This window comes from Sinocyclocheilus anshuiensis, unplaced genomic scaffold (genome assembly GCF_001515605.1).
Source record: "Sinocyclocheilus anshuiensis isolate Anshui unplaced genomic scaffold, SAMN03320099.WGS_v1.1 scaffold524, whole genome shotgun sequence".
NCBI lineage: Eukaryota > Metazoa > Chordata > Actinopteri > Cypriniformes > Cyprinidae > Sinocyclocheilus > Sinocyclocheilus anshuiensis.
This window is the reverse complement of record NW_015555703.1, coordinates 346802-361236: the sequence shown is the minus strand read 5'-3', so window position 1 is coordinate 361236 and position 14435 is coordinate 346802. Positions and strand designations below refer to the sequence as shown.

Here is a 14435-nt window from a genome sequence, read left to right as displayed (position 1 = left end):
TTTTGCACCCTCAGATTCCAGATTTTCAAATAGTTGTATCTCGGCCAAATATTGTCCTAACAAACCATACATCAATGGAAAGCTTATTTATTCAGCTTTCAGAAGATGTATAAACCTCAATTTCGAAAAATTGACCCTTATGACTGGTTTTGTGGTCCAGGGTCACAAATACAGTTGAGAGAGCTTAATTTATATTCACCCCAGAACATTCCTTTAAGAGTAACCACTAAAATGCTGGACTTTTTGGATCGTGTTTTTAGTTAATACGACATAAAATGTCACATTAATTGTACCAGAAGAATCGCTTTATAAGAACGCCTTTTAAAAGAGAAACTGTTCGTTACAAAGTACAAAGGTTTTGTATTACTTGAATAAAGTTTGCTGGCACAAGAACTAGATTATTCTGTTGTCCAAAATTCAGGAAGACTGCATTCCCAATACACGACTGGGAATTACATGCTTTTGCTTTCAGCATGACAACCTTTCTCATGTTTTCAAATGTGTAGTTGGATGTGACACCAACAATAAAAAAGTCACAAAACACACAAGTACAAAAAAAGTAGGTTTTTGTTGTTGTTTTTTTTTTTACAAAAAAGTCACTTTGACAATGTAGTACAAACCCCTCTTATAAGAGGGTCAGCATTTCTCCTTCACAGAAACCCACTCCAACATTCAGATCAGACTGTAATGTCTGATTAAGAAAATCCAGTTTATGGCACTTTTGGTACGGCTGCCCGTCTGTCCATTCTGGCAATGTCCAACTTGAATGGATTCTTGCAAATTCCAACTAGATTGTGTAGGCTCACTCCCTTTTTTGGCTCTGAAACAACGGCAGAGTCCCAAAAACACAGTGGTATTCTGAGGGATTCTCAGGTAGCAGGAGAATAACGTTCCTCCACTTTGCTCGGTCATCAAATTTGGCCAACATGACAGCCATTGTAGTGAAGTGCTACGTCTCGACGGATGAAGGCGAATGCGTCACTATCTCTACACAGTCTGTTTCTAACAGGTTCTCGGTATCCTGCTTGGCTCCTTCCTCAACCTCCAACTCGAACTGAAACTTGTCTCCACCATCAGTTCCCGTTTCAAAGAAGGGAGGGGAGGGACTCTGTGGTATCATGCTGTGGTACCAGTTCCTGTTCTCTTCTAAAGTGTCCAAGATATCCTGTGCATCTGGATGCACCAGGTCCGCCCAGGTCTCCCATAGTGGATGCACGATGTAATCAATAAAACCAACCTAAAAGGAAAACAAAAAAACCACATGGTAAGTTCCTTCTAGAAACTGCTCGACTTGACCAATCCTTTGTAAACAAAACAGTGCACTTAATTGCATTACATGTGCACTTGTAGTGTGCTTCAAATTTTAAGTATATTTTTGAACAATTTTAAATTCTTAAAAAGTATATATTTTTAAATCTGCACCTGCAGATAATATAAGGCCACTTAAATTACTGTTCCTTAACACACTTAAGTATGCTTGTAAAAAGAAAACATTTGTCAAATGTAAAGTTTTACTTTAAAGTACATTTTAAATCATTGTTTTATTCATCTTTTTCATGTTTTAGAGAAGTACACTTATTTTGATTTGTTGACTGACACACTAAAGTAGTATTTTAATTATAAATTTAACTAGTTAAATGTACTAAATTGCAACTTCATCATTACAAATGTGTAATTGCAAATACATTTAACTACCTGACATACAAGTTTAAATAGAAATGATATTAAAGTAAATTTTATTTTACCATAAATGCTTGTCAATACATTCAGCAGTACACTTTAACCATATTTCAAGGGTTATAGAATTATGGAATTGCATATTAAGATGTACTTAAGTTCTACTTAAGTGGGTCAAAAAACACTTTTAAGTTATAAATTTAAAGCTATAAATTCTAATACATTTTAATTTACAAATACCATGCAATTAAGTGTTCGAAAACATTACATTCATTTTACACTTAAGTATACTCTTTTAAAGTATGTTATTTCCGTAAGTACACTAAAGTATGCTAAAGTGTACTTCTTGTTCCACAAGGAATGACTTAAATGTGAAGGATTCTTTGGACTCCCACCTGAGATTTCTCCACTGAAGCGGTATGTTTGTCACACATCGGGCTGATCTCCATGCCTCGCTCTCTCTCTCGGTCACCCTGGTGAAAGAACTCTTCCATAATGCGGTCCGTCCATTGCCGGTACAGATCTAATGGCTTGGTGGGATTGCTGAGATCGGCACAGTGAACCATATTTCGTAAGACCTGTGGACATTGTGAGACAGGACATTGAATGATATTGACTTGAGGAACAAGTAGTGAAGAAACATATGTTGTTGAGGACACAAGCCAGAACTCACCTGTATCCTGTCTGTATAGTTGTCAAGTAGCAACATTCCTGAACTGGTCACCTTCTTGGTCTCGACCATTGTCTTCAAGTCAGCCAGTAAGCTCATGTGCTTGGACATGTCTGTTGCTAGTACCTATGGAAAGATTTTGAAACTTAGGGTGCTGTAGATCATTTGCTTTCTGTAGATTTTTGGCTTTTATGGTCTGTTTACGTATATATGTGACCGTGGCTACATTTTCATTACATTGGTACAGGCATGTATTACGGGGGTTCAGATTTCAAATGTCTGGGAAGTGCTGCTAAAAGGTAATTCTCTATCATGTTGGAAAATAACATGCCCCATACACCAAACCAAACCCAACCCTAAACCTATCCGATAGTGTTAATGAAAGAAAAAGTGATATAAAAATGCATTCATATATTAACTTCCTTCTACACGAGTTTGAGTTGTTTTGTATGGAAGCCCGTTTCCGCCACTGAATAAAAAATAAAACAAGGTAATTGCGACTTTTTATCTCGCAATTCTGACTTTTTTTTTTTGCAAGTTATAAAGTCAGAATTGTATGATATAAACTCACAATTGCGATTTATAAAGTCAAAATTGCGAGTTATAAAGTCAGAATTGCGAGATATAAACTTGCAATTCTGACCACAGGAACCAGATGAGTCCTCTGCACAATGTGACATTGCTGCAGCCTGGAATTGAACTGCTGGTTTCGTCTGGTCAGAGGAGAACTGGCCCCCCGACTGAGCCTGGTTTCTCCCAAGGTTTTTTCTCCATTCTGTCACCGATGGAGTTTTGGTTCTTTGCCGCTGTCGCCTCTGGCTTGCTTAGTTGGGGACACTTCATTTCCAGCGATATCGTTGACTTGATTGCAAATGATTGCAAAGATACTATTTAAACTGAACTGAGCTGGATGATGACATCACTGAATTCAATGATGAACTGTCTTTAACTGAAAAATGAGTGTTTACTATTGTCATTTTGCATTATTGACACACAATTTTCCTAATTAATGCTGTTCAGTTGCTTTGACACAATCTGTATTGTTAAAAGCGCTATATAAATAAAGGTGACTTGACTTGACTTGACTTTATAACTCGCAATTTTGACTTTATAACTCGCAATTGTGAGAAAAAAAGTCATAATTGCGAGATATGAACTCGCAATTGTGAGAAAAAAAGAAAGTCAGAATTGCGAGAAAAAAAACTCAGAATTGCGACTTTTATCTCCACTGGGCACCGATTTTACAATTTCGCAATTCTGACTTTATTTCTCACAATTGCGACTTATAATGTCAGAATTGCGAGTTTATATATACTCGCAATTCTGACTTTATAACTCGCAATTTTGACTTTATAACTCGCAATTGTGTGTTATAAAGTCAGAATTGCAAGATATGAACTCAGAAAAAAAAGTCAGAATTGCGAGATAAAAAGTCGTAATTACCTTGTTTTATTTTTTATTCAGTGGCGGAAACGGGCTTCCATAGTTTTGTCAAACTATAGTTTCACAGGATTCGTACCGGAGTGGTTCACCTCACAAGTGCAATGCCATATCATGTGTAGGTTTGCAAATGCAGTAGGTTTGCCCTTACCAGGCAAACCTACTGCATTTGAAAACCCATACATATGAAGCTGTATATGTGATGCTAACATTGAAAAGTATCAGTTTTCAAGTCTCGCAGCATGTTAAAATTGTTTTGAAGTCATAACATAATATTGTGCAAGGAATTGTGCGAAAAATTAGGCTTTCTGAAACAAAACTTTGGCCCTGTAAATCATAATTTGTGTGAAAATGAATAAAAGTTGTCTGCGTTTTACTGCCTCTAGTGTTTATTTAAACTGGAAACTCCAGCGATTCGTAAGTATAGGTAAGTTTATTGAGTTTTGCAGAAATTTAGGTAGAGCCGCGTATTTCCAGTAAGCCTAGGCAGCATTTTTCAGCATAAACAATCCTCTCCAGAGTTCAGGCAATCTCAGACCGATTATTTTGGTATGAATTCAAGCACAATTGCTATGTTGATCTATGCCTACAGTCAATGAACCAAACTATGTGAGAAAATGCTTCAGGTTTTGAAACAAACACTCCTACTCGATGAAATTTCAAATATGCATAATTGGGAGATTCGTGTGAGGGTGAATAAGTTGCCCACACAGATTTTTCTCGTGTTCGAATTTGCCACTTTGACCAACAGAAAGCTGCTTGGTTTGAAAGTAACTTCTGTGTGAGTTGTGTGAACACTAAAAGCGTAAAGATGCCTACCATATCAATGACCATTTTCCTGAGAGTCTGTCGCTGCTTCTTGGAGAGGTTTTGGAAGATATCACAGTTTTCCCCTTGCAAGAGCTTGAAACCAACCGCTAGGTGATGGTTCTCCAGAACAGACTCATCATTGTACATGAGCGCCAGCTCGGAGTCTGCAGTAAAGACAGCAATGATGTTTATGAGAGACATGAAACAGTCATAACATTGAGGCTTTGTTCTATCATATGGTTTGTGTTTCAATAACTGCAACAGTTTGGATCCATAAACATACATAGTCTTCAGTATGTCGATTAAAAACACACTCACTGGTATTAATTAGGAACTGGTTTGAGACCCCTGGGTGGTCCACGTCATGGATGGCTGCTGCAAAGATAGCGGCAAGGACCTCCAGGTCTGTAAAGACCTCCTGTGGATAATAATAGAGAAAGATCAGCTTTGCCCAATGCATTGAACTGAGTAAAGCATGTTGCACACAGTTTAAGCATTGTAACACAACAGTTGACTCTTTTTGCCACTGATCTTTAATGAAACAAAATATTTTGCAGATAAAAACAGCTTGTCTTTTCAAGTTTATTTTTTGCGTTAAAAGAAGACAACGCAAAAATGAGCTGCAGACAAAACACTGCACGCTGTTTAGAGATTAGAGGGATCATGCATCAGAAAAATCAGTTCAAAGGGTTCAGAAACAGCTATGACTGGCAGTATGTGTGGGAATGTGGAAAGAAACAGCATTTAATTAAAAAAATGTTTCTGTTTTATTCTCTTATTTTGTTTTGTATTTAATTTTTTTGTTTATAACCATGTTCTATTATTTTGTTTATACATTGTTTTGTTATTTAAATTCTATTCTCTTATTTTTATGCATTTTCATTTTTTCATTTATTTGTATTTTAATCTCTTCTTGTATTTTAATTTTTATTTTAAATTCGTTTATTTCTACTTTATTCTCTTATTTTCATTTTAATTTAAATTAAAAACATTTAATTTAGATCTATTTTATTCTGTTGTTTTGTTTATGCATTTAATTTTTTTGTTTATTTAAATTTTATCTCATTTTTATACATTAAAATTTTATTCTCTTATGTTGTTAAGCATTTGAATGTGATTTTTTTCATTTATTCTCTTATTTTGTTATATGCAGTTGTGAAACATTTTTTATTTCTATTTTACTTTCTAATTTTGTTTTCATATATATGTTTTTTTTAAAAACACTTTGCAAACTGTTTAAAAAGGTGCTATATAAATAAAGCTTTACTACATTATAACTACATTTATAAGACATATGTGACCCTGGAGCACAAAACCAGTCTTAAGTCGCTGGGGTATATTTGTAGCAATAGCCAAAAATACATTGTATGGGTCAAAATTATAGATTTTTCTTTTATGCCAAAAATCATTAGGATATTAAGTAAAGATTATGTTCCATGAAGATATTTTGTAAATTTCCTATATTAAAACTTAATTTTTGTTTAGTAATATGCATTGCTAAGAACTTCATTTGGACAACTTTAAAGGCGATTTTCTCAATATTTTGATTTTTTTGCACCCTCAGATTCCAGATTTTCAAATGATGATGATGTATTATACAGATGATGTATAAATCTCAATTTCGAAAAATTGACCCTTATGACTGGTTTTGTGCTCCAGGGTCACATATAGGAGTTTCTTACATCCAGTGCAGGTGTGGAAAGCAGGATGTGTGTGGACTGGGCCACATCAGCCGCGTGTAGACTGTTGTGATAGGCTACGTCTCCGTGGTAGTGATCTTCAAGGGTCATCATGTACGTTACAAAGGTCTCCACTGGGATCCTAAATGTCTTCATTAAATCTCTCTCCTACAGAAAAAAAAATGCTTTAGTTGCATTTAATTTTTAAAAACACATCTCTGGACATGTGAGATGGGATTTTAGTTTTGCGCACTAACCTGAAAGATGGCGTACATGATGCAGGTCAGCGGTCGATGGTGAGAGTGCTCTGAAACGTTAAAGATGTTCAGACCCCACTTGTTAATGTCCTCCAGGTCCTACAAAAGGCAAGAGAGGATATACGTCCAATTACGGTACAAACTCGACAAAAGTGCACAATTTTCATGCAACACGTGGTCTGTAACGTACGACTATACCTTTGAGAGCAAGTCCTCCAAATCTGTTTTCACGCCGAAGCGGGCCGCACTGCAGCTGCTGGGCAAACCAGGGCCGTGCGTGACCTTCCTCACCCCGCTGATCTGAGTCATCAGCTGCTGCTGCCTCCTCTTTCTGTCCCGCGATTTTGGAGTGGGCGATGGGATCTCCAGTTCATTCTGTTTATCTACAGGGGGAAAGGTTTCGTCCTGTGACTGTTCATTTCAGCACTCGCACACTCAATTCACAACAGATACCATGACTTTACAGACTCACTGAGTGAGTTCAAGTCAGCAAAATGAAGTTCAATGTTAGTGAAAGCCACCTACAAGAACCTTTCTGTCAAGTTCAACAGTTTATGCTACAGCTAAGTATTCCCTGATGAAAAGAAAAGCTTAGATTGATGGTCCAGGCTGGTTTATGCTGGTACTGTATAGCTGGATCAGCACAGCCATGGTCTTTCTGGAAAAGCTGGCTGACATAGTCTTACTGGTTATGCAAGTTAAGCAGTTTGATGGGAATACGATAACTAAATATGCACTGAAACAAGATGAAATGACAAAATTAAATAAAAAAGATTAAACTTGTTTTGTTCAGTTTGTCTAAAAGCAAATAAAACTCCCCGTAGAAAATTAAATTGTTAAAGAACAATTTTGTTTAAATAGTGTTTTCTCTTGAACATATTTGCTACCTTTATTGACTGTAGAAATTATCGTGCATTTCTTTTGTTAGTACATAACAGAAAATATGATGCATATTTTAAAAAAGACATCACAATAAACATTAAGGTCTTTTAAAGTTGCCTTTATTTATAGTAAATAAACTAAATTAAACATTGACTAACAAAATGTTTTTAGTTTTATCTTAAGTAAAAATTCTACTTTCATGTTATAGGTAATTTAGCATTCGGTTATGGTGAAATTAAGTTATAAAAAGCAAAAAAAAAAAAAAAAGTATTATATTGGCCTATATTGAGTAACATTTTGGCTTATGCCTAAAGTACATTACGGAATTATGGTCTTTATAATAAATAATCTTTTTACTTTGTATGAATGATTTGGTTTCTGGAAAAATAAATATTTTTGAATGAACTAAGCTAAATATAAATTTGGTGAAATTATGTTATAAAAAGCAAAAAAGTATTATACTGACCTACGTTAAGTAACATTTTGGCTCATGTCTAAAGAAAATATACTACTTAATTATGGTCTTTACAATAAATAATCTTTGTGTGAATGCTTGTGTCTTTGAAAAAACAAACAATTTTGATAAATATTACATCAAAATTAAAGGTTTGAACCAAACATAAATAAAATTTACGAAAAACTAATAAATTGACTGTAACAAATTAGAGTATTTTGTTTTTCCAACGTATCATTTTTTTTAAAGTATATGCTGGTGACAATCCAACTCAGTTGTATCTAATGTTATTTTTTTCTGAGGTCATTTAAGAGAAACATCTTAGACACTAGCATGAAAAAACCATACAAGTCTCCTGAGATGAAAGAGCGATCTCTTGATTTTTTTCTCCAGTGACGTCCCTCAAAACCACACATTCTTTCTACTCTTTCTAAACATCTCTGTTTCTCACCTTGAAGAGAGTGAGACTATCTCGCTAACACCGCATGTTAAGAGTGTTTGTCTGAAAATCTCCCCTCTGATGACTCTGTGAGTAAGTGTGTAGGCTGTAGGGCTCTGAACGGCAGGGTTAGGGGAGTACAGTGACCCTGTGGCATCTGACGCAGACTATAGTTTCAGCCCTCCTCTCTCTCTCACACACTCTCTTGCTGTGTAGATGCCAGACCAGATCAGACTGGTTTGAATAACAGAGGTGCAGGCGAACCACAGACATTCAGCAATCATCAAACCCCCTCTTTCTAGATATCAGTGTTTTCATGGAGGAGCTAGACAACCTCTTTATCCACAACCTTTTATCATTATCACCATCTGAAGTATGGCTTCTCAAGATGTTTTGGTTTCTCAGTTTAGCCCACTAAATGAAACACTGTATACTGTAGGAAAAACACTGTGGGATTTTGGAAACAATCAGTCGACCTTGTCTCATATCTATTTTTCTAGGTTAATGTGGTTTTTAGTATTGCATATTGTTGTTGAAAAAGTCTCTCATGCTCACCAAGGATGCATTTATTTAATCAAAAATATGCTAAAAATAGGAAAATGTTGAAATATTATTGCAATTTAAAATAACTGTTTTCTATTGTATTATAATTTAAGGTGTAATTTATTCCTGTGATGCAAAGCTGAATTTTCAGCATCATTACTCCAGTCTTCAGTGTCACATGATCCTTCAGAAATCATTCTAATATGCTGATTTGATGCTCAAGGAACATTTATTATTATTATCGATGTTGAAAACAGTTATAATAGTGATACATTTTTTTCTATTCATTTACACTTTGTTAGCAACAGACGTAATAGATTTAATTTGTTTGTGCAGGGACATTTTTGTCCAATTTAGTGGCATTTTTGCCCCAAGACCCCGTGGCTAAGCCTTCCCCAGCCTTACACACACTCCGCCTATGGTTCTATTCTATTCTATTCTATTCTATTCTATTCTATTCATATAAGCAATAAAATGAATGTTCTATTTCTAGAATAAGGGTTTACAAAGGAACTATCAGTCACTATGTAATATGTTTCCTTACAAGAGTTATGAAGATAATGAAAAGAATGTTCAGACTCACCTAAGAATGTGTTGGAGATGAACTCAGACACCTGGTTTCCAGAGCGACTCATCTCAGACAGATGTGTCAGTTCCCGATTCAACATCCTCTTGAACTAAAACACAAACAAGACAAGTCTTTATACAGTATCAATATTTCTAAACTTCTCATTGCATGAATTGCCAGTCCTCGTATTATATTTTAACCAAGCAATGCAAGAAACTCAAGCAACATCCAAATTAAACGTCCAATACATGGCAAACAATGTGTGCCAGTGAATAACTCTCTCACAAACACACACCTTAATGTAACCCCAGGACACCGAGAGCAAATAGTTGACTTCAGGCATGTTGGAGTCTTCCGTTAGATGCCTAAACCCTGAACTCCTCTAATCTCGCTTCAGCTCAAACTAAAGCGCAGCACTGACTCCAGCAGCTCCACACCGTCTCTCCTCATCTCATCCCTCTGTGTTCCCTGTCACATCCCAGCCAGGCTCAGATAAACAGCAACCGCCAGGAGAGATCCAGACAGAATTCCACGAGATCTGCTGCATTTACCTACTGTGCGTTTCCAACACTGAGTCTTTTTTCTCTCTCGGTTATTTTCAGTCTCCCTTTCACCCTCCTTCTCTCTGTCTATCTTTCTCTCTCTCTCCTGTCTTTACACTCCACATCCACTGCTTTTTTACTTGCTGAACTAACAATTTCTATTTATTTAAATGTATATGCAATTGCTACAAGCAACTTTAGTTATAATTCCCTTACGGTCTTTGGTCTGTAGTATTTTGGTATTTTTTTTATCATTATATCTGAGCAAATTCTCATGAATGTTTGCATGGGAAAAAGGCCCCAGCCAGACAGAAGTAACATGCAGTCAACTCACACACAAATGCTAAAATTATTAATCAGCCCTGCACATCCTCAACATTTAATACCAAGTGACATATCTGTTCCTATAAGCTGTATTTCCGCAATACGTTGTTCTACTGGGAAGCTATAGACATGGTTTTGCAACAGCCTATTTTTACTCAATGAAGCAATTATTATTTTTTTGCCCAGGAAATGCAAAATTTCTAAAATATATGTCTTGCAAGTTGCATTGGATGAAAGCTTCTGTTAAATGCATAAATGCAATGTTTAAGTGCACTTCAGCTGATATTATACTAGAACCAGACACTGTTGAACTGAGGTAAACAAGTCTAGATGTTTTAGTAGTTCAAATCTAAAAATACTTATATAACTAAAAACAATTATTTAACAATTACTAATTTTTCCAATTTATTTTAATTCATTTTTTTATAAAACATAATACATATTTTATAGTACAGGATACCATTTTAAAAGTAGAAATTGTTTTTAAATTATTTGTAATTGCATTTTTAATAAATTAGTGGTCTCAATTAATTATTTAAATTTAACCTCATAATAAATTATTATAAAATATAATATACATTTTATAGTACAGGATATCATTCTAAAAGATTGTAAATAAATTTATATTTGTAAACATAAATTAATAGTATCAATTATTTAAATTTAACCTTACACTCTAAAAAATGCTGGGTTGTTTTAACCCAACTTTGGGTCAAATATGTACTAACCCAACTGTTGGGTTAAATTTTTACATTACATTTTTAACCCAAAAGTTGGGTTAGTCCATATTTGACCCAAAGTTGGGTTAAATACAACCCAGTGCTGGGTAAAATAGGGACAAACCCAGCAATTGGGTTGTTTTGAGCCAGCGGTTGGGTTAAATGTTTAACCCAACCTTCTGGGTAGTAACCCAACCACTGGGTCAAAACAACCCAATTGCTCTTTTGTTCGCTTAAACAAAAGAGGACAACCAATCTCCAATAACACAGATGAAATCAGTTGCTTCAGCATTAAAACCCAGAGCAAAGCCAGAATTTGTTCAAAAATCCCACAAAACCTTGCACTAACTCACCTCTGTCCAGCTTTTTAGCACACCAAACTTTCTCCTTTTCTCGGAGTAGCATAGTCCCATTGTTGCAGCGATGGTGTTTCGTGCACTATTGGTGAGCATGTGGCAAGGCAGTGCCTGTGAGCTCACTTTGACGGGTGTCAGGAAATGCGTTAGACAAAGTGCCGAGTGATTCACCTCGCTGACGTGCCCTCCTCCCTCACGACTCACAGCACCTCCCTCCCCCTTTCTGTCTGCAGCCTCAGGTAGAAGCGCACTGAGACCACGCTAGTCATGTTGACTGCACACATGGGTGGAACTCACTCAATTACTACTCAGAGAAATTCAAAGGCATGACAAGAAGACTCGATCTTTTGTCTTTCATATTTGATGACGTGAATTGTAGACTTGCACAACGTAGCTGAATTTCATTATGTCTTGCCTTTCCAGTTCAAAGAAATATTCAACTATAAATAATAAAGCAACCATAATCAATTATTTTGAAATAATCACTTATAAGATAAAATAATTGTTTGGGCCAGGTGCCTTTCATCAAGACAACAAACTGGATATAAACTAAGATATTATATTTAATGTGCATTATTTTCAGTGTTTCCTCTGTCATTCTTTGGGTAACAATCGGGCAATCAATTAAGTTCTCATAGCACGATTTCCTGTTGACATATAAATGTGGCAATATCTCTAGATCTCACGTCAACATCTCATCATTAATGACGTATTAACCTATTAGACACTGTTCTACAAGACCAACCACTTACTCTATTCATGTATCAACACACACACAAACAAAATCCAGGATTCAAAACTGCATTAGAGAGCTGTGACTAACCAGCACCAGCAGACTCTGGTAATAAGATGACTATGTCAAAGACAAGCAACTAATAACTCTGAATATCAGATATAAATCATCATAAAAGATACTTAAAGCGATAGTTTAGTTTAAGGAAAATTCTGTCATAATTTACTCGCCCTCATGTCATTACAAACCTGTATGAATTTCTTTCTTCTGCTGGATACAAAAGAAGAGATTTTGAAGAATGTTGTTAACTAAACACCTCTGGTTTCCATAGACTTGCATTGTATGGATAAAAAATACAATGGAGGTCAATGGGAACCAAAAGTGTTTGACTGCAATCATTCTTCCAAATATCTTCTTTTGTGTGCATAGAGGTTTGCAATGACATGAGGGTGAGTGAATGAATGAACGAATTATCATTTTTGGGTGTACCATCCCTTTAAGTAGAATTTGCAGAATGCCACAAGAGATTGTCAAATCCTCCTTATTGCATCTCATTGGTATTCCAACAAAACTTTGACTTGTTAGGCCTCGAAATTACAGACAAATGTGAAAGCAATAAAAACTACTCTTCTAACACAAACAGAAAATTCTCAAACAAACAAAGTTTGCAATACATTCATCAAAAATAAACGTTCCAAAAGAGGGGTTTTGCAGAGATGCCATAGAAGAACCTTTTTTGGTTCCCTAAAAAACCTTTCAATGAACAGTTCCTAAAAGAACCATTTTTCTTAGTGTAAAGAACATCGAAAGAACCTTTATTCTAATATAAAGAACCTTTTGTGCGATGGAAAGTTTCCATGGATGTTAAAGGTTCTTTATGGAACAACAGATGCCAATAAAGAACCTTTATTTCTAAGAGTACTGAAATTTGAATTTCTGTGAAAACATGCATAAAGATGCCCTGCTGTTTGCAGCAACGCAGAGGTAAAGTGGGAGTAGACGAGCTGCCGTCTCACCTTGTTGGAGGCCATGTCACTGACGGAGCGGTACGTCTGGATGGTCTCCAGCTGGTCCAGGCACCAGTCTAGCTCCTCCATGGTCTCCACGGCCAGCTTCTGGTAGGATTCATCTGGTAAGAGACACACGGATATGTATTCAGGATCCAGCCTCTGCTGCTTGGCCCGAAAAGGTGGTCCGGCGGGAGCGGTGCAGATAGAGGAGCAGTGATCTTTCATGGTGGGCTGAGTGCTGCTGATGTAGTCATTCTGCACTGATAGTAGCTGGATTAATAGCTCACTGTTCGCTTCATAGTCTTTTCCATTGTGTCACCAGCTCGGTCTCCAAACTCACCTACTGTGCAGTCTGTCTGCCAGTCTCTCTCTCTCTCTGTGCTGATGTGTCAATGAGCCTCAGACCCAGGGGAGCTTAGTGGGAGGGACTCAAAAACTCATTCCCTATTTCTCTCCTCTTCTGTTGACTGAAAATGTAGTTAATTGAAACCAAATTGAGGAGAGAATGATTAATGCTCAATTATATTGTTAGTAAATTATCTTGATGGATGAATCTCATAAAAAAACAAAAAACAAAAAAACACATCACAGGTCATATTTCAACCCAAAACAACAAGAAAATGATGCCTATTTTTAGGACTGCAATGCATTTGTAAAATTGTTGTTAATTCATTATCATAATATGTGTACTTTTGAGTTTTTATTTTTGTAAAACTCTATATTTTCAATGCTGATTCTTGTGTCATAAATGCATGATGCAGTGTCATAAATGCATTGTATGATGCAGTGATTATGATGCAAAAATAAAAAATAAATAAAAAATAAATTAAAAGTGCTGTAATTTTCTGCCAGGACATTTTCCAAATACTATTTTTAGCATTATAAAAAAAAAAAAAAATTTTTTTAAAACATACTTTAATACAACTCTTTCTCTCTCTCTCTCTCTCTCTCTCTCTCTCTCTATATATATATATATATATGTGTGTGTGTGTGTGTGTGTGAGCCTGGACCACAAAACCAGTCTTAAGTGTCAATTTTTCACATCAAGATTTATACATCATCTTCTGAATAAATAAGCTTTCCATTGGGAAAGGGTCACACACACACACACACACACACACATATATATATATATATATATATATAATATTAAAATAAATATATAATTAAAATAAAATATAACAATATAAAATAAAAATATTATATAATCAACTATTTTTTAGCATTAGAGTAATGAGAATTATAGAATTGTATTATGGTATTGAGTGAGAATGTGCTTAAATATCATGAAAGTAATGTCAAAAAGCAAAAAAAAAAAAAAAAAATTGGGGG

General features: G+C 35.6%; 1 protein-coding gene across 1 annotated transcript in view; it reads right to left on the bottom strand.

Annotated features, from left to right (window-relative positions):
* Positions 1-397: 397 nt before the first annotated feature.
* LOC107671696 (cAMP-specific 3',5'-cyclic phosphodiesterase 4B-like) overlaps positions 398-14435 on the bottom strand; it is a 62329-nt gene continuing 48291 nt past the window's right edge. The window contains exons 8-17 of the mRNA XM_016464621.1: positions 13110-13222; positions 9435-9528; positions 6732-6916; positions 6534-6632; positions 6280-6444; positions 4916-5015; positions 4607-4761; positions 2351-2473; positions 2073-2255; positions 398-1237 (exon numbers count right to left, since the gene is read on the bottom strand). Coding sequence (XP_016320107.1) covers positions 950-1237; positions 2073-2255; positions 2351-2473; positions 4607-4761; positions 4916-5015; positions 6280-6444; positions 6534-6632; positions 6732-6916; positions 9435-9528; positions 13110-13222 — 1505 coding nt within the window. The 3' untranslated portion in view covers positions 398-949. The remainder of the gene's footprint in view (positions 1238-2072; positions 2256-2350; positions 2474-4606; positions 4762-4915; positions 5016-6279; positions 6445-6533; positions 6633-6731; positions 6917-9434; positions 9529-13109; positions 13223-14435) is intronic.